This window comes from Neoarius graeffei, chromosome 2 (genome assembly GCF_027579695.1).
Source record: "Neoarius graeffei isolate fNeoGra1 chromosome 2, fNeoGra1.pri, whole genome shotgun sequence".
NCBI classification, from domain to species: domain Eukaryota; kingdom Metazoa; phylum Chordata; class Actinopteri; order Siluriformes; family Ariidae; genus Neoarius; species Neoarius graeffei.
Window position 1 is genome coordinate 56077118 of NC_083570.1, and position 21430 is coordinate 56098547.

Below are 21430 nucleotides of genomic sequence, written 5' to 3' on the forward strand. Positions count from 1 at the left end.
GGGGTTTTCACACACAACAGTCTCTAGAGTTTACACAGAATGGTGCGAAAAACAAAAAGCACCGAGTGAGCGACAGTTCTGTGAGTCGAAACAAATGCCTTGTTGATAAGAGAGGTCAGAGGAAAATGGCCAGATTGGTTTGAGCTGCCAGGAAGGATAGAGCAACTTTTTACAACCATGATGAGCAGAAAAGCATCTCAGCATGCAACAGTAGAAGACCACATTGGGTTCCAGTCCTGCCAGCCAAGAACAGGAGTCTTAGGATCAAGAACAGGTTCCTATTAAAGTGGCTGGTGAGTGCATACTTCTTAGTGCAACAGTTTTTTCTGAGCTATATATGATGTTAGCCACAAGAGGGCGGCGTTTTATAATCGACTGTTGACTGTGAGCCTCTGCTTCTGCCTCATTCCAGCACCTTGCCTCTAAATGGCCATTACTCATCAGTGGTGCATCTGAGGGCCGCACGGTGGTGTAGTGGTCAGCACTGTTGCCTCACAGCAAGAAGGTCCGGGTTCGAGCCCCGTGGCCGGCGAGGGCCTTTCTGTGTGGAGTTTGCATGTTCTCCCCGTGTCCGCATGGGTTTCCTCTGGGTGCTCCGGTTTCCCCCGCAGTCCAAAGACATGCAGGTTAGGTTAACTGGTGACTCTAAATTGAGCGTAGGTGTGAATGTGAGTGTGAATGGTTGTCTGTGTCTATGTGTCAGCCCTGTGATGACCTGGCGACTTGTCCAGGGTGTACCCCGCCTTTCGCCCGTAGGCAGCTGGGATAGGCTCCAGCTTGCCTGCGACCCTGTAGAACAGGATAAAGCGGCTAGAGATAATGGATGGATGGTGCATCTGAGTGAATTGGTTTTAGTGTGTGGCACAATGCATAATATCATGCAGATACAGGTCAAGAGCATGAGTTAATGCTCACATTAACATCAGAATAGGGGGAGGAAATGCGATCACATGCAAACTGATTTGATCTCAACAACTCAAGTAACTACTCTTTACAACCGTCGTGAGCAGAAAAGCATCTCAGAACATGCAACATGTCAGATCTCGGGGTGTGTGGGCTACAAAAGAAGACCACATCAGGTTCCACTCCTGTCAGTCAAGAACAGGGATCCAAGGCTACAGTGGGCACAGGCTCACAGAAATGGGACAGATCAAATAAATAAATAAATAAATAAGGGATATTTTACTCGTTTGTTATCCAAATATCCAGTTTCAGCGAGCCTATATACGCCCACTGTAGCCTCAGATTCAGTGGCGTGCACAGATAGACACGAGGTGGTGCTCAAGCACCTGCCCCTCTGCCCTCTGTCCCAAAAAGTGCCCTTTTGAATTTTTTTTTTTTTTACAGTTTACTGAGGCCAATGTCGACATGATCTTTTAGAAAAGCCGTGGCATTAAACGCGTGTGTGAAAATAATGTCCCGATGTGTGCCCCCTCCGCACACACACCGGACCTCTGTCTCTCTTGCTCTGTCACGTGAACAAGCGTGCAGTGCATTCAATGTGAGGTTGCAGCAGCATAGCGTCCTGGAAGCCACGGCCTTGTCGTAGCGCAGACAACACATTGGGCAGTCAGTCAGTCAGCTCTTCCCCTGCCCCACCAGCCAGGTAACACATGAATCAAGTGAAAATGTATTGTTTGACCTCTAAGCCCAAGCTGTAATTATTTTGTCGTGAAGTAGCCTGTCGCATACAGAAACAACTGCACATAAGTATTATATTTTTTGCTAGACCATTTTCAGATTTAGGAAAACAAAAATTTCTTTTTCTATTTTGTTCAACTAGAGATTCCTGGCAAAGTCAAAAAGCCTTGATGTAATAAATTAACATTAAGTGGTTGTTTTACACCTTTAAAAACTAAAACGGGTCAGTGGCGACCCGAACACAAGAGGAGGGTTAAATCTCAGACTTTTATAATAAGGTGTTCCACATGCGCAAAAAAGTGCCCTTTTTTCCCCCCAGAGCACTTCATCTCATCTCATCTCATTATCTCTAGCCGCTTTATCCTTCTACAGGGTCGCAGGCAAGCTGGAGCCTATCCCAGCTGACTACGGGTGAAAGGCGGGGTACACCCTGGACAAGTCGCCAGGTCATCACAGGGCTGACACATAGACACAGACAACCATTCACACTCACATTCACACCTACGCTCAATTTAGAGTCACCAGTTAACCTAACCTGCATGTCTTTGGACTGTGGGGGAAACCGGAGCACCCGGAGGAAACCCACGCGGACACGGGGAGAACATGCAAACTCCGCACAGAAAGGCCCTCGCCGGCCCCGGGGCTCGAACCCAGGACCTTCTTGCTGTGAGGCGACAGCGCTAACCACTACACCACCGTGCCGCCCCCCCAGAGCACTTGCCCCCCAAAATGTCTGTGCACACCACTGCTCAGATTCTTGTCCACACATCATCCTCAGCGCTCACATCTATGTTCAGCTTGATGGACAGATGAATAAGGGTCAATAATTTTCCCCCCCCCTCACCAAGTCTTCCTGCATCTTGCAGCTGGATTTTCAGCATCTCCATAGGTGTTGTAACAATGACCTGCAAACCACACATAAAGAAAAATAAACTTTTGTGACACGGAGAAGTTCGGTAAATGCAAATAAATGAGAAATGAAAACTCAAAAGCAACATACACCCTTTTTATCTGGAGAGAGAATACAAGCTGACAATAAAATGATCAATATTGCTGTATCCTGATTAGTTATTTGATTAGTTATCATGTTATTTGAGCAGGCATGATGTCCTATTTGTGAAGTGCCTGATTAAAACAAGAAACAGGCAATTATGATGGAAATTAGCTGTTAACAATAATACAACACCAAATCAGAAAAAGTTCAGACCGTATGAAAAACGCAAATAAAAAAAAAAAAGAAAGCAGTGATTTCTAAATTTACTCTGACTTATATTTCAGGCCTGCAACACATTCCAAAAAACTTGGGACGGGAGGGTATGGCTGGTAATGAGGTAAAACAATTAAATAATGATGTGATTTGATACCAGTGATGTCAACAGGTGATTGTAATCATGATCTGGTTCAAAATCAGTATCCAGGAAAAGGCCTAGTCTTTGAGGAGTAAAGATGGGCTGAGGATCTCCAGTTCATCAACAAATGCATGAAAAAATTATTGAAATGTTTAAAAACAATGCTCCTCAAAGAAAGATAGGAAGGGATTTTAATATTTCACCCTCTACGGTGCACAAGATCATTAAACTATTCAAGGAATCTGGAGGAATTTCGGTGTGTAAAGGGCAACGGCTCAAGCCTAAGCTGAACACCTGTGATCTCCGATCCCTCAGATGCCACTGCATCAAGAACCATCATTCATCTATAGACCCTTTTCAGTCACGTGACCTTCGTAAACGCGACCACCATTTTGGACATGTAGTGGACTTCAGCTCGAATCAGTTTGAATGCAAGGAAGGCGACAAACGAAAAACATAAAAGAAAAAGGAGCGAGATGCAGAAAACACCTTCACTATCCAGCGACGTAGGGCATTTACAGGGCGAGCAGAGGGAGAGGTATTTGCAAAAATTGAGGTTAGCAGGCTTAGAGAACGATGGTTACCTGCTTCCACCAGGATTGTTCACTGACGTACAGAAATACACGAAGCCCTCGTCTTTACCTGACTTCGGCCCACATGATCTGTATACCTATGTCGTTAAAAACCCATCACCATACACATACACGCCAACGTCCGAGGTTCCGGAGCGAGCTCCGGCTTGCTCCAGGAGTGCTCCGTCCGAGGTTCCGGAGCGCGCTCCGGCTTGCTCCAGGAGTGCTCTGGCCGAGGTTCCGGAGCGCGCTCCGGCTTGCTCCCCCTCAAATTAATCAGCGCGCGCTGGCTTGCTCCCCCTCAAATTAAGCAGCGCGCTCTGGCTTGCTCCCCCTCAAATTAAGCAGCGCGCTCCGGCTTGCTCCCCCTCAAATTAAGCAGCGCGCTCCGGCTTGCTCCGGAGCAAGCCGGAGCACGCTGCTTAATTTGAGGGGGAGCAAGCCGGAGCGCGCTCCAGAACCTCGGCCGGAGCACTCCGGGAGCAAGCCGGTGCGCGCTGCTTAATTTGAGGGGGAGCAAGCCGGAGCGCGCTCCAGAACCTCGGCCGGAGCACTCCGGGAGCAAGCCGGTGCGCGCTGCTTAATTTGAGAGGGAGCAAGCCGGAGCGCGCTCCGGAACCTCGGCCGGAGCACTCCGGGAGCAAGCCGGTGCGCGCTGCTTAATTTGAGGGGGAGCAAGCCGGAGCACGCTCCGGAACCTCGGCCGGAGCACTCCGGGAGCAAGCCGGAGCGCGCTCCGGAACCTCGGACGGAGCACTCCGGGAGCAAGCCGGAGCGCGCTGCTTAATTTGAGGGGGAGCAAGCCGGAGCACGCTCTGGAACCTCGGCCGGAGCACTCCGGGAGCAAGCCGGAGCGCGCTGCTTAATTTGAGGGGGAGCAAGCCGGAGCGCGCTCCGGAACCTCAGACGTTGGCTCCAGCAGCTATTTACACTGGATCCGGTGTAAATAGCTGCCGGATCATAATTACAGTAAACTAGTAAATACAGTAAAGGAAAAACTTGAGACTGAAAGGTTTTAACAGTCATCCAAATGACTGAACGTAAACATTGCTACCGTAACTAGCTAGTATGTTGTTGACATTAGCTAGTCAACAATAGCTACTACAGAAGAACAAAGAGGTTACAATGGGTTATTTTAACCTATTTGGTTACACACTCGCCACCACAGAATGTTAACAGCAATGTAATGCCTTTTCTGGCTAATTTTATTTGTCTTACCTCCAACAAAGTGGTCACTACACAAGCGTTGGTATGCCGAGGGCTGCCAATCTGTTAATGGCCGCTATCCATCTTCTCCGTCGGGATCTGATAAAATGATAAACCTTGCCTTGTTTGTTGATGGTTACTACATCCAGGTGCACAACAATATAGTGGCATGATGGAAGTCTTGCTGAAAGTAAAAACTTTCTTTGCTGCCGTTCCTCAATGTTGGCTGTGGCAAACTACTGGTAGTACATGTCCAAAATGGCGGCCGTGTTTGTCGTGACGTCACGTGAAAAGGGTCCATAGCTGATATAACCACACATGGGCTTGGGATTATTTTGGCAAACCTTTGTCAAGCACAACAGTACAGAAGCTTTATATTATCTGTGTCCCAAAGTGCCATCAATTTCTTTTGGCTCAGAGTCATCTGGAATGGACCATCACACAGTGGAAACATGTATTGTGGTCAGACAACTCAGTATTCCAGGCCTTTTTTGTAAGAAATGGACACCGTGTGCTCCAGACCAAAGACAAAAAGCACCATCCAGACTGTTACCAACAATAAGTCCAAAAGCCAGGGTTGCGTCAGTGCCGTTGGCAAAGGTAACTTACACTTCTGTGATGGCAGCATTAATGTAGAAAAGTACATTGAGATTTTGGAGCAACATATACTGCTTTCAAGACGACATCTTTTCCAGGGAGATTTCAACAAGACAATGCAAAACCACATTCTGCACACAGTACAAAGGCACGGCTGTGGAAGAAGAGGACACCTGTCCCCTCTGTCCCCAATAGAGAATGCGTGACGAATTTTGAAACAAAAAATATGAAAATGACGACCCTGTACTGTTTCACAGCTTAAGAATTATTTGCAGGAAGAATGGGGCAAAATAACACCTGAAACACTCCATCACTTGGTGTCTTTAGTCCCTAAACATCTTTTAAATGTTGTGAGAAGGAATGGCAACATTAAAAAGTGATAAATGCTTTATCATCCCAATTTTTTTTTATATGTTGTAAGAATCAACAATGAAATTAGTGTTTATTTTGAAAAAAACATAAAATTAATGAGGTCAAACATCAAATAATGTGCTGTTATATTGTTTTGAGTGCAATACATGCCAAAGATTGTTTACAAAGCATTGTTTTCGGTTTTAATTTCAATTTCAACATGCCTTCCTAACTTTTTCCAATTTGGGGTTGTATTCGAAAACTAATGCGGCAGTGATACCAGTCTCCTCATGCGCAAAACATCCAGAATAAAGGTCATTCAGTAATCCCCTAAGGGGCTACATAGGACTTATTTTCTCTAGAGGAGATGTCAGGATGTGGTTGCCATGGGATTAACATGTACACACTTAGCAGAGCCAGCCAGCTGTAATTAAGACCATTATACGCTGCATAGTCTCTCCTGAGCAGCTCTTTCACATGTGACATGTCTGTTTATCTCCTCAGTGGTGGCTACAAAAGAGCAAACATTCAAGTCTCCCATGTTTTTTTTTCCTGTCGAGATCACAAGATACGTTAATCGGCTACAGTGGTGCTTGAAAGTTTGTGAACCCTTTAGAATTTTCTCTATTTCGGCATAAATATGACCTAAAACATCATCAGATTTTCACACAAGTCCTAAAAGTAGATAAAGAGAACCCAGTTAAACAAATGAGACAAAAATATTATACTTGGTCATTTATTTATTGAGGAAAATGATCCAATATTACATATCGGTGAGTGGCAAAAGTATGTGAACCTCTAGGATTAGCAGTTAATTTGAAGGTGAAATTAGAGTCAGGTGTTTTCAATCAATGGGATGACAATCAGGTGTGAGTGGGCACCCTGTTTTATTTAAAGAACAGGGATCTATCAAAGTCTGATCTTCACAACACATGTTTCTGGAAGTGTATCATGGCACGAACAAAGGAGATTGCTGAGGACCTCAGAAAAAGCATTGCTGATGCTCATCAGGCTGGAAAAGGTTACAAAACCATCTCAAAAGAGTTTGGACTCCACCAATCCACAGTCTGACAGATTGTGTACAAATGGAGGAAATTCAAGACCATTGTTACCCTCCCCAGGAGTGGTCGACCAACAAATATCACTCCAAGAGCAAGGCGTGTAATAGTCGGAGAGGTCACAAAGGACCCCAGGGTAACTTCTAAGCAACTGAAGGCCTCTCTCACATTGGCTAATGTTACTGTTCATGAGTCCACCATCAGGAGAACACACAGAACAACAATGGTGTGCATGGCAGGGTTGCAAGGAGAAAGCCACTGCTCTCCAAAAAGAACATTGCTGCTCATCTGCAGTTTGCTAAAGATCACGTGGACAAGCCAGAAGGCTATTGGAAAAATGTTTTGTGGACGGATGAGAACAAAATAGAACTTTTTAGTTTAAATGAGAAGCGTTATGTTTGGAGAAAGGAAAACACTGCATTCCAGCATAAGAACCTTATCCCATCTGTGAAACATGGTGGTGGTAGTATCATGGTTTGGGCCTGTTTTGCTGCATCTGGGCCAGGACGGCTTGCCATCATTGATGGAACAATGAATTCTGAATTATACCAGTGAATTCTAAAGGAAAATGTCAGGACATCTGTCCATGAACTGAATCTCAAGAGAAGGTGGGTCATGCAGCAAGACAACGACCCTAAGCACACATGTCGTTCTACCTAAGAATGGTTAAAGAAGAATAAAGTTAATGTTTTACAATGGCCAAGTCAAAGTCCTGACCTTAACCCAATCGAAATGTTGTGTAAAGACATGAAGCGAGCAGTTCATGTGAGGAAACCCACCCACATCCCAGAGTTGAAGCTGTTCTGTACGGAGGAACGGGCTAAAATTCCTCCAAGCCGGTGTGCAGGACTGATCAACAGTTACCGGAAACGTTTAGTTGCAGTTATTGCTGCACAAGGGGGTCACACCAGATACTGAAAGCAAAGGTTCACATACTTTTGCCACTCACAGATATGTAATATTGGATCATTTTCCTCAATAAATAAATGACCAAGTATAATATTTTTGTCTCATTTGTTTAACTGGGTTCTCTTTATCTACTTTTAGGAGTTGTGTGAAAATCTGATGATGTTTTAGGTCATATTTATGCAGAAATATAGAAAATTCTAAAGGGTTCACAAACTTTCAAGCACCACTGTATGTATCTGGTCCGAGATGAACATGACATACTCTAGGAGAGCATGTTTAAATGCAGTCACTAACAGGAAAAGGGCCAATTCTGCGCACAGACTCAGAGTCACCCAAAGAAGTTTCCCATCACATGGAAAACCCTGTATGTAACTGTTGTCCGTTCCTCACGTCTCACCCTGAGCATTCATAGGTTGACGGGATTTTGGGTAAAATGTAATTGGTAGTGTATCAGATAGCAGCCTGTGTGGTCAAGACAAGTTAATCCACATGATGTCTAGTATTGTGATCTAAAGGGAGAGGATAAAGATAGCTGTTCATGCACAGGGATCTTAAAATAAACGGATAATCAAAGGCGTGTGTGTGTGTGTGTGTGTGTGTGTGTGTACACTGACCTGACATGTACCTGCACCACAGCCTGCCAGCATTTCTCTAAACAGTGTGAGCTTTTGCCTGAAACACACAACAGATGAATGAGCACGTGAGAATGGGACAGAAGGTGAGATAAATACACAAGGCCACAAATTTAAAAAACATTAAGCTGAATTGAACCTACCGTTCCAGTAAGACCATGTGGTCAATATCTGGTTATGTTATATCTAAAGAAGAACACTTCAGTGAAATAAGCCCTATGAATCACATCGGTCCAACAGTCATTACACTTTTATTTATAATATGTACACAATCAAATGTTCAAGTTATCCAACAGGAACTGAACATTTAACAGTTATTCCACAAAATCGAGTCGTACATGAGCTGATAGCCAATGAGGTGCGTAGCGCCGAGTCGACTATAAGCCATGTACGATGAGATTGAGTGGAATAACTGTTTTATTCTATCCACATTCACTGGATTTTGAGAAAACAGGGCATTTTTATTTTTTGTAAATTCGATAAATAAAAACTTATTCAAAACGTCCAACAAAATAATCTCCGCTTAGAATGTAAGCAAACCGGCAAAATGACAGGAGCAATTTGTGAAAAATGCGATAATAAAGATTCTTGAATTTTTTTTTAAAAAAGATACGTTCTTTCCATCAAATACTTTTATTACATATTTTGTTGCGCTTTTTTTTTGTATTTTTTGAGGTTTTGTTTTCAAGTAGAGTTTTTATTTCATCCTCGGTTGGTTCAGCAACACGCTCCGCCATTTTGTTTTTCTCTACTCACTGTCAGTAACGGCACTGAAAACACAAGTTCGGAGCAGCCTCCAAACATGGCCTCGCTGGACTACAAACCCCAAGAGTCACAGCGCCCTCTGTTATCTGACATCACCTGTCTCCCATTCAGCAATCATCACCTCGCCTATATAAGCTCAGCTCTCATTCCCTGACGTTGCGAAGTATTGTTTAGTGTTCCGTGCCTAACCTTACTGTGTCTAATCTTACCTGACTTTCTGTGTTTGACCAGTGTTTACATTTGGTCTCGACTGCGTTTCATTGTTTTCCCTACATTGCCCCATTTGCTGATTGATCGACCTCTGCCCGGTTCCCGATTACAATTCCTTTTTTTTCTGCCTATTATTGTAAAGTGACCTTGGGTTTTGAGAAAGGCACTGTATAAATTGAACATATATTATTATTATTACAATTCCTGCTCTTCAATTTGGCTCAGTCTGCAGTTCATGAAGCCCTGGAACTCCCCTATGCTTGGATCCATAAGTGCCTGCACTCTGACACTCATGGTACAGTTAGGTCCATAAATATTTGGACAGAGGCAACATTTTTCTAATTTTAGTTCTGTACATTACCACAATGAATTGTGAACAAAACAATTCAGATGCAGTTGAAGTTCAGACTTTCAGCTTTAATTCAGTGGGTTGAACAAAATGATTGCATAAAAATGTGAGGAACTAAAGCATTTTTTAAACACAATCCCTTCATTTCAGGGGCTCAAAAGTAACTGGACAAATTAAATAATTGTAAATAAAATGTTCATTTCTAATACTTGGTTGAAAACCCTTTGTTGGCAATGACTGCCTGAAGTCTTGAACTCATGGACATCACCAGACACTGTGTTTCCTCCTTTTTAATGCTCTGCCAGGCCTTTACTGCAGCGGTTTTCAGTTGCTGTTTGTTTGTGGGCCTTTCTGTCTGAAGTTTAGTCTTTAACAAGTGAAATGCATGCTCAATTGGGTTGAGATCAGGTGACTGACTTGGCCATTCAAAAATATTCCACTTATTTGCTTTAATAAACTCCTGGGTTGCTTTGGCTTTATGTTTTGGGTCATTGTCCATCTGTATTATGAAATGCCGACCAATCAGTTTGGCTGGATTTGAGCACGCAGTACGTCTCTGAATACCTCAGAATTCATCCGGCTGCTTCTGTCCTGTGTCACATCATCAATAAACACTAGTGACCCAGTGCCACTGGCAGCCATGCATGCCCAAGCCATCACACTGCCTCTGCCGTGTTTTACAGATGATGTGGTATGCTTTGGATCATGAGCTGTACCACGCCTTCGCCATACTTTTTTCTTTCCATCATTCTGGTAGAGGTTGATCTTGGTTTCATCTGTCCAAAGAATGTTCTTCCAGAACTGTGCTGGCTTTTTTACATGTTTTTTAGCAAAGTCCAATCTAGCCTTTTTATTCTTGAGGCTTATGAGTGGCTTGCACCGTGCAGTGAACCCTCTGTATTTACTTTCATGCAGTCTTCTCTTTATGGTAGATTTGGATATTGATACGCCTACTTCCCGGAGAGCGTTGTTCACTTGGTTGGCTGTTGTGAAGGGGTTTCTCTTCACCATGGAAATTATTCTGCGATCATCCACCACTGTTGTCTTCTGTGAGTGTCCAGGTCTTTTTGCACTGATGAGTTCATCAGTGCTTTCTTTCTTTCTCAGGATGTACCAAACTGTAGATTTTGCCACTCCTAATATTGTAGCAATTTCTCGGATGGGTTTTTTCTGTTTTCGCAGCTTAAGGATGGCTTGTTTCACCTGCATGGAGAGCTCCTTTGACCGCATGTTTTCTTCACAGCAAAATCTTCCAAATGCAAGCACCACACCTCAAATCAACTCCAGGCCTTTTATCTGCTTAATTGAGAATGACATAACGAAGGAATTGCCCACACCTGCCCATGAAATAGCCTTTGAGTCAATTGTCCAATTACTTTTGGTCCCTTTAAAAACAGGGTGGCACATGTTAAGGAGCTGAAACTCCTAAACCCTTCATCCAATTTTAATGTGGATACCCTCAAATGAAAGCTGAAAGTCTGGACTTTATGTCCATTATATAACTATAACTTGAATATGTTTCAGTAAACGGGTAAAAAAACAAAATTTGTGTCAGTGTCCAAATATATATGGACCTAACTGTACTGTATATGAGCTGATATCCTAGTAGTAGAGTAGCCAATCAGTGTGCGCGACTGCTTATATCCACTGAATGTGGTTAGAATAAATGGTGTTGTACTGGATATACTGTATAGTGCACTATCAGGGTGCCACAATGCTATTATGATATTTCGTACATAGAGGCAATTTTAGAGCTTAATTTTGCTGGAGTGTCTGAAATGGAGAAAAAAAAAGTTATTGCATGAAGATGGTGGAAAAATAAATAAAATTCTGAAATATAAAAATGGAGATGAAACGATAACATTTTGTGATTTCATGTCTGACATCATTACAAGCTCATAATAAATGTTAATGCATTTGAATATTAAATATTTTATATATTGTATTCAAATAATACACATACTCATTGGCTCACACACACATTGGTACATGCACATGCAGACAACACACACTCACTCACAAGTACACGTGCAGTCCTGAATTAATAATTCACATTGTGCCAAGTCAATAATTTACTGGCCCCGTTTCTGGTCACTATGGAGATATGCACCAACGTGCAATTTGAACAATGAAGCTTGAGTGGTCTGTTGTTTTGAAAAGAGACTTTTGGGTAGTGCTGGTGAACAGACTGTGTTTAATATTAATGTCGTGACATACAATAGCAGGCCACACTGTGCAATACTACACCTTCCCTTATGAGCAAGTGATTCCAGATGTTCTACAGCGTAGGCATGTACAATAAAGGCAGGCTTGTGTGCATGAAGGATAACTGTTCCTCTGACTTTCTTTTGTGCATGCATGCATTTGTGCAGCTGCACACAAGACTGCCAATGTGTGCCACAATGAGTGGGTGTGTGCGTGTGTGTATTTGTGCCTCACCCGTCCTTGGAGAGATGATGCCTAAAGAAATCATTGGCAGCCAGCTTTATGGCTTTCTCCGGAGTAACAAGAGTTAAGTTTACAGCAGCACCTGAACACACCATAGAGGGAAGACGCTTCTACTATCAATTGCATAAATAAATATGCCAAAGCTCATAATAACCTGCTTAGTTAAAAGTAAGTTGTTAAAATGCAGAATGGAATGCCCCTGCAAACATAAATCTGTGCTTGTTTTCGAATTAGTAAATATCGTGAAAATTTAATCATTTATGTACCATATGTTCCAATGTCCACACCAAGTTTCTCCACTTTCGATGTCAAGTGGATGATCATAATCCTGGAAAATGATTATGTAAGCTTTAACATCAGAAAGGAGCATACATGTCAACCTATACGGAATGTCCGTATTTTATACGGATTTGATTCAATAAACGTAGTATACGGGCGTACAAATAAAGTTATACGGATTCTTTTAAAAAACTTCAATATTTATTTCGAGCTATAATCAATTCCCACGATGATAAAAGAGCGCATAACATTTACAAACGTACTGTACACCACATAAAGCACAGACAGCCAGTAAAGAGTCTTATGAAATCGCGCGTTATCTTGTGGTAGCGAGGCTTCGTTCCACTTTTGATCATGCGCACACCGCATTGCGAGAATCCCGCCAACCGGGAAGTAACATTTTGTTTGAAATGCATATTTCCACCTGAGCGACTTTCAATAGCGACTGAAAAGATTCTGAATGGGCACTCCGGCAAGATCAACACAGACATTTGCTGTGACATGCAGCCTAGTGAGGTATTGGTGCAGACTGCTAAAAAAAGCTGTCATGGAGTACAATTCAGAACATTAGAGTGACACTGTGTTTTTGTCGAACATTGGAGCTTTGTATTCATTCTGAAGGTTTATTGTTATTAATATTGAATAAAAAGTAACTTGGATATATCATTGTTAATTATCATTCAAATTTTAGGTAAATTATTTTAATTTGCATCTTATACGGATTTTATAAGGGAAATACGGATTTTGGAGGTTGGTTATACAGGTTTGATTGACCAAAGGTTGACATGTATGAAGGAGGGTCTTGAAAGTAATAGCATAAGGACCAAAGGAAAGGGTCTACTGCGTAGCAGGTGGAGTTTGTAGGTTGTAGATGGTGCATTTGGGTTGTTTCGTTTCTCATAGTTCTGCATTAACTAAATCATATATGAGCTCATTAGAATTAAGCCACGCCCATCCAGCTCTGAGAGAGTCTGATCAGTTTACGCTTGAGCATCATCAATTGGAGTGTCTTCATAACATTTGCTGTTGAGATTGAACAATATGGCTACCACATACCATACCAACTACTGGGGCAGAGCTTAATTTACTCAAACAACTTCAAGTCAAAATTGGTGGTTTAGATTTGCATGAAATCTGAAAGACTTCTGAAACTTCGCCCTATCATCAGGAGGCTGGGAAACTTGGGAAGTTTGAATCCCAACGATGCCATAGACATCCGTGGCCAGGAGTCCAAAAGAGTAAAACTGGTCATGCATTCAGGGAGGGAGGGGTGGCGTACTCTGTCTCCCCGTTAATCTAGGTCTGTGAGTTCATGCAGGTATAAGTAAAGAGATTGTACTTTCCTCCAAGTGTGTTACACTATCCCTTGATATTGCATGAGCAGCAGTTCAAAAAGATGTGGTTGGCTGGCTTCAGGTGCCTCGGAGGAAGAACGTAATAGAGAATTGTGGGAATCAGCCAAGACGCAGCGTGACCATCATGAAACCTAAACAGTAGATTAATCTCTGGTCTCTTGCCAGCACTGGCCTAGTTCTCTGGTAAGAACCTATTTGCAAAGGGTGATCAGACCCGGCAGAGTTTTTCATTAAGACCGCGATGGAGGATTCATATATCTCTGAAATTTGGTTTCATGCAATCCTTGTATTCTTTGGAACTTTAGAACACCCACCTCTGTACATCCCAAAGTATCCTTCTGAGCGAATGGTTTTGATAAGGCAATCTGACCTGCACAGCATAAACAGAAATCAACCCAAAAGAACACAGAGACACACAGGCACAGAAAACATCATTAGGGAATAGAGAATGTGAAAACACTACACTGTGTTCATTCTGTATGGTTGTGTCCAAACGTACATGCTGGTGTAGAGGCGAGAGCCATTCTGCTGGTTCTGTAAGCGGGTTTTGGCCAAGTCAATAGGAAATACACAGGTGACGCCAATCAGGCCAGCGATACCCCCATTTATTAACTTGGCAGGCAAACTGGTCGAAAGAATGAATCAAGAAGAGACAGAAGACAAGGCAATGTTAATAGTCGTGATAAGAGCAAGAAGGGTTTAAGGAAAGGGGTGAAGAATCAGAGGAGATGTTGGTCCAGGTTCAACACAAAAGACCATCATCCAGTATATCAATAATTCAATCATGTTAAATGGAAAAGATGGGAGTTGTGCTTACCTGATCTGTTTGTCAGCCATTTAGGTCGGCCCACGCCTCTTTATTGTCTGTTAGAGAGGGTTGTTTTTAGTATCTGTTTGTATGTCCTTTAGTGATCCTGTTTCGTCAGTAGGGCTTCAGTGTGCGTGTTCACATTGACCAAGGGTACCTAAGAGAGACACACAGACGTAGGGGGTTTAAACCTGGCAAGAACACAGTATTCTCAGCCACCACCTCGACATTTGTGCCTAGGAATAGATCTCTCACACACACACAGCATACCCAACTCGTACAGTGATTTCATCTATTGTCTTTCACTGGAGAGCATTCAGATCTCTGGAAGACTGCATGGTAACTGCAAAGCATTCAAATAGATTTTTAACAGAGCCCCTTTTCCCCTTTTTAATCTTTAACACGATATTAATATAATCTTTGAGTTTATTGGCAACATCACTAAGCAATCGAGTCAAATGTCCACTATATCTTATTAATTTCAGACATAATCCCTGAATATCTACAAGACACATGCCAAGTGATCACTGATTTTCTCTGCCTCTTAAACCCAAAACCCAGATTCAGACTTAATGTTTATAATGCTTATAAAATGCTACAATCTTTTCAACAAACAGGGAAGCACATCAATACAATCAGAATTGGGTTTTGGTTTCTCATTCTCATCTCATTATCTCTAGCCACTTTATCCTGTTCTACAGGGTCGCAGGCAAGCTGGAGCCTATCCCAGCTGACTACGGGCGAAAGGCGGGGTACACCCTGGACAAGTCGCCAGGTCATCACAGGGCTGACACATAGACACAGACAACCATTCACACTCACATTCACACCTACGCTCAATTTAGAGTCACCAGTTAACCTAACCTGCATGTCTTTGGACTGTGGGGGAAACCGGAGCACCCGGAGGAAACCCACGCGGACACGGGGAGAACATGCAAACTCCACACAGAAAGGCCCTCGCCGGCGACGGGGCTCGAACCCAGGACCTTCTTGCTGTGAGGCGACAGCGCTAACCACTACACCACCGTGCCGCCCCGGGTTTTGGGTTTTTTTTCTATTTAGTCATGCATCTTGCTGTTTCAACTTGGATGAAACTACATGCAAACTACTGAACTGTGTCCATCATCCTGGGAAAATCAATCACTTGACCAACAGCTTTTAGTTAATGGGCACATTGTGTTTCTAAAGTTTTCCTGAAGAGCGGTAAGCCTGAATTCACATGTCCTAACCTTCGGATAGATCCACAACACGCACTCTATATGTGTTACCAGCATGACGACAACACACTTTATTCTTATGAAAATTAAAAACCAACAAAACACATGAAGCTTACAAACCCATCAATGAAATATAGGGGGCAGTGAGCAAGCATGTATATCTACAGAAAAGATGATGTACAACCAGTGGCAGATTCTATTTTGGAAGACTCCAAAGATTTATTCTGAGTTTTAATCTAGAAAAATCTAAACTTTTAATTTGTATAATTCAAAAGAAAGAAAGCACAACTTTATTCATCACACACTTGTGAAATTCCTCTCTGCATTTAACCCATCTGCAGCAGTGGGCACACACACATACCCAGAGCAGTGGGCAGCCATGCTAACAGCGCCCGGGGAGCAGTTGGGAGTTTGGTGCCTCACTCAAAGGCACCTCAGCCCAAGGCCGTCCCATATTAACCTAACCGCATGTCTTTGGACTGTGGGGGAAACCGGAGCACCCGGAGGAAACCCACGCAGACACGGGGAGAACATGCAAACTCCACACAGAAAGGCCCTCGCCGGCTGCTGGGTTCAAACCCAGAACCTTCTTGCTGTGAGGCAATGGTGCTAACCACTACACCACCGTGCCGCCCAAGAGATTTTATTCTTGGAGTCAAAAGTTTTATTCTGTAAAATAAAAAATATATGTTCTGCAGATGCTAGAGTTTTATTCAAGAATGGATTATTTTTCTCCTGCAGATAGATGTATGCCATGGGTGACAGATTAATGCTGGAGCAAAGAAAAGTGGTTGCAAGCTTGATGGAAGTGTATGGTTCGCCAACCGTAGTCCATCAGAAGTTTGCAGAATGATTTGCAGGACGAGACCAAATAAATGGTTTCTACCATTTCAGTGTTAAAATAATTTTGACTAACCATACATACACTACCATTCAAAAGTTTGGGGTCACCCAGACAATTTTGTGTTTTCCATGAAAAGTCACACTTTTATTTCCCACCATAAGTTGTAAAATGAATAGAAAATATAGTCAAGACATTTTTCTGGCCATTTTGAGCATTTAATCGACCCCACAAATGTGATGCTCCAGAAACTCAATCTGCTCAAAGGAAGGTCAGTTTTATAGCTTCTCTAAAGAGCTCAACTGTTTTCAGCTGTGCTAACATGATTGTACAAGGGTTTTCTAATCATCCATTAGCCTTCTGAGGCAATGAGCAAACACATTGTACCATTAGAACACTGGAGTGAGAGTTGCTGGAAATGGGCCTCTATACACCTATGGAGATATTGCACCAAAGCCCAGACATTTGCAGCGAGAATAGTCATTTACCACATTAGCAATGTATAGAGTGCATTTCTGATTAGTTTAAAGTGATCTTCATTGAAAAGAACAGTGCTTTTCTTTCAAAAATAAGGACATTTCAAAATGACTCCAAACTTTTGAACGGTAGTGTATATCCTGCAAAATTCTACGGTAGTTTTCGTCTTTAAAAATAAAACAAAATATTCTGGACAATTGTGGAGTTTTATCCTGTAAGATTCTAAACATTTATTCTGGAGGATTCCATAGTTTTATACTGGAAGCTTCTAAAGAATTAGTCTTGATGAGTCTAAACAATTTAGAGCTAACTGGTGACTCTAAATTGACCGTAGGTGTGAATGGTTGTTTGGCTCTATGTGTCAGCCCTGTGATGACCTGGCGACTTGTCCAGGGTGTACCCCGCCTTTCGCCCGTAGTCAGCTGGGATAGGCTCCAGCTTGCCTGCGACCCTGCACAGGATAAGCGGCGACAGATAATGGATAGATGGAGTCTCAACTTTTAATTTGTAAAATTCAGAGGTTTTATTCTGTAAACCCTTACAGAAAAAAAACACATGAATTTCCCATGTATTTCCCATGTGATCACATGGAATACATGGCATCAGATTTTGTAACATGTGCTACCATATAGCGCACATGTGGAAAACATGTTACCACATGTGAAAAATCACATGTGAAGTTCATGTGGTTTTTCTGTAAGGGAGGTTCCAAAAAATAAAAATAAATTGTTCTCACAGATTTGAGTGTTTTTCTTTTTTAATTTTGTATTTTTTGTTTGTTTTGTAAGTTTTACTTTCTAAAATTCCGAAACTTTATTCTGGAAGTTTCTGGTGTTTTATTCTGTAAGATTCTGAAGTTTTAATCTGTAAAATTCCTGAAATTTGTTTGAGAAGCTTCGAGTTTTATTCTGTATGGTTAAGATTCTGGAGTTTCACACAGTGTAGCTGAGTGCCCAGTACAAGTGTAACTTGGCAGCGAACCACATAAATCTCTGGCCCTGATGCTGCGCAGATGTGAAACTACGCATTTGGAAGGTGTTTCACTCTGGCAGTCTTTCCACCCCTCCCTACAACCAATCATTTTACCCTTCCATCTCCTCCCCTCTCTCTTTAAATACTTTCACCCATTCCTCCAGCTTTCCTGTTACCATTTATGCTCAGTCATATTTCTCTCTTTCCAATCTCATCACCACCATCTCTCTCTCTCTCTCTCTCTCTCTCTCTATTTCATTGCTCTGTTTTTTACTGCACAGGTTTCCTGAGAGTGGAATATGCTGACACTAGTCCCACTCTTTCTCCTCTCCTCCTGAACTCTCTCTTGACCTTGTCCTTTGGCCCAGTCCTTGCCTTTCTCTTATCTCTCCATTCTTCTGCTATTGTTTCCTACCTAGAACCTCTGAACAAATTCCTTCTTGTACTTTAGCGTTCAGTCATTCTCCTTCCACATTCGGAAGCCTCCAGCTTATCTATGTTTACACAGTTTTATTTGTGAAACAACAACATAATAAATAAACTCATTACTTATTATGATGAGATTATTCTACCGTATCTCCCACGAGTTGCTGTGAATAAGCTGCTACTATAGAAACGAGAAGGTTTTAGGACAAGTGCATCAATATAAACCTCGTCTCGTCTTCTTCCGCTTATCTGGGACCGGGTCGCGGAGGCAGCAGTCTAAGCATGGAAGCCCAAACTTCCCTTTCCCCAGACACCTCGGCCAGCTCCTCGGGAAGAACACCGAGGCGTTCCCAGGCCAGCCGAGAGACATAGTCCCTCCAGCGTGTCCTGGGTCTTCCCCGGGGGGACATGCCTGGAACACCTCCCCAGGGAGGTGTCCAGGAGGCATCCGAAAAAGATGCCCGAGCCACCTCAGCTGGTTCCTCTCGATGTGGAGGAGCAGCGGCTCTACTCCGAGATCCTCCCGAGTGACTGTGCTTCTCACCCTATCTCTAAGGGAGCGCCCAGCCACCCTGCGAAGGAAACTCATTTCAGCCGCTTGCATCTGCGATCTTGTTCTTTCGGTCATTACCCAAAGCTCATGACCATAGATGAGAGTCGGAACGTAGATCGACCGGTAAATTGAGAGCTTCGCCTTTTGGCTCAGCTCCTTCTTCACCACGACGGACCGGTAAAGCGACCGCATCACTGCAGAGGCTGCACCGATCCGCCTGTCGATCTCACGCTCCATCCTTCCCTCACTTGTGAACAAGATCCCAAGATACTTAAACTCCTCCACTTGAGGCAGGATTTCTCCACCAACCTGGAGAGTGCAAGCCACCCTTTTCCGGTCGAGAACCATGGCCTCGGACTTGGAGGTGCTGATTCTCATCCCAGCTGCTTCACACCTGACTGCAAACCGCCCCAGTGCATGCTGAAGGTCCTGGTTTGAAGAAGCCAACAGGACATCATCATCCGCAAAAAGCAGAGATGAAATCCTGTGGTTCCCAAACAGGATTCCTTCCGGCCCCTGGCTGCGCCTAGAAATTCTGTCCATAAAAATTATGAACAGAACCGGTGACAAAAGGCAGCCCTGCCGGAGTCCAACATGCACTGGGAACAGGTCTGACTTACTGCCGGCAATGCGAACCAGACTCCTGCTCCGTTCGTACAGGGACCGGACAGCCCTTAGCAAAGAGCCCCGAACCCCATACTCCCGAAGCACCCCCCACAGAATACCACGGGGGACACAGTCGAATGCCTTCTCCAGATCCACAAAGCACATGTGGACTGGTTGGGCAAACTCCCATGAACCCTTGAGCACCCTATGAAGGGTATAGAGCTGGTCCAGTGTTCCGCGACCAGGACGAAAACCGCATTGTTCCTCCTGGATCCGAGGTTCGACTATTGGTCGAATTCTCCTCTCCAGTACCCTGGAGTAAACTTTCCCTGGGAGGCTGAGAAGTGTGATTCCCCTATAATTGGAGCACACTCTCCGGTCCCCTTTCTTAAAAAGAGGGACCACCACCCCAGTCTGCCACTCCAGAGGCACTGTCCCCGACCGCCACGCAATGTTGCAGAGGCATGTCAACCAAGACAGCCCCACAACATCCAGAGACTTGATGTACTCAGGGCGGATCTCATCCACCCCCGGTGCCTTGCCACCGAGGAGCTTGCAAACCACCTCAGTGACTTCGGCTTGGGTAATGGACGAGTCCACCTCTGAGTCATCAGCCTCCGTCTCCTCAGTGGAAGACATGACGGTGGGATTGAGGAGATCCTCAAAGTATTCCTTCCACCGCCCGACAATGTCCCCAGTCGAGGTCAACAGCTCCACACCCGCACTGTAAACAGTGTTGGCAGAGTACTGCTTCCCCCTCCTGAGGCGCCGGACGGTTTGCCAGAATTTCTTCGAGGCCGACCGATAGTCCTTCTCCATGGCCTCCCCGAACTCCTCCCAGTTCCGAGTTTTTGCCTCCGCAACTGCCCGAGCTGCAGCACGCCTGGCCTGCCGATACCCGTCGGCTGCCTCAGGAGTCCCGGAGGTCAACATGGCCCGATAGGACTCCTTCTTCAGCTTGACGGCATCCCTTACTTCCGGTGTCCACCACCGGGTTCGGGGATTGCCGTCACGACAGGCACCGGAGACCTTGCGGCCACAACTCCGAACAGCTGCGTCCACAATGGAGGTAGAGAACATGGTCCACTCAGACTCAATGTCCCCCGCCTCCCTCGGAAGCTGGGAAAAGCTCTCCCGGAGGTGGGAGTTAAAGACCTCCCCAACAGAGTGCTCAGCCAGACGTTCCCAGCAGACCCTCACCATACGTTTGGGCCTGCCAGGTCTGTCCAGCTTCCTCCTCTGCCAGCGGATCCAACTCACCACCAGGTGGTGATCAGTTGACAGCTCAGCCCCTCTCTTCACCCGAGTGTCCAAGACATAGGGCCGGAGATCAGATGAAACGACTACAAAGTCGATCATCGACCTCCGACCTAAGGTGTCCTGGTGCCACGTGCACTTATGGACACCCCTATGCTCGAACATGGTGTTCGTTATGGACAAACCGTGACTAGCACAGAAGTCCAATAACAAAACACCACTCGGGTTCAGATCGGGGAGGCCGTTCCTCCCAACCACGCCCCTCCAGGTATCACTGTCGTCGCCCACGTGAGCATTGAAGTCCCCCAGTAGCACAATGGAGTCCCCAGTCTGAGCACCCCTCAGTACCTCTCCCAGGGACTCCAAGAAGGCCGGATACTCTATACTGCTATTTGGCCCATAGGCACAAACAACAGCAAGAGCCCTCTCCCCAATCCGAAGGTGCAGAGAGGCGACCCTCTCGTTCACTGGGGTAAACTCCAACACATGGCGGCTGAGCTGGGGAGCTATACACAAGCCCACACCAGCCCGCCGCCGCTCACCACGGGCGAC

The 21430-nt window shown here is 44.4% G+C and overlaps 1 protein-coding gene across 2 annotated transcripts in view; it reads right to left on the reverse strand.

The window, feature by feature from the left end:
* The window catches only part of slc25a22a (solute carrier family 25 member 22a), a 62737-nt gene that overhangs the window by 9956 nt on the left and 31351 nt on the right, over positions 1-21430 (reverse strand). The window contains exons 2-7 of one of the 2 annotated variants that reach the window (XM_060914463.1): positions 14539-14686; positions 14221-14346; positions 14036-14091; positions 12079-12169; positions 8298-8355; positions 2486-2546 (exon numbers count right to left, since the gene is read on the reverse strand). In XM_060914463.1, the coding sequence (XP_060770446.1) occupies positions 2486-2546; positions 8298-8355; positions 12079-12169; positions 14036-14091; positions 14221-14346; positions 14539-14558 (412 nt within the window). In that variant the 5' untranslated portion in view covers positions 14559-14686. Of the gene's footprint in view, positions 1-2485; positions 2547-8297; positions 8356-12078; positions 12170-12353; positions 12549-14035; positions 14092-14220; positions 14347-14538; positions 14687-21430 lie in introns of those variants that run through there. The other variant, XM_060914464.1, reaches the window with a different exon arrangement.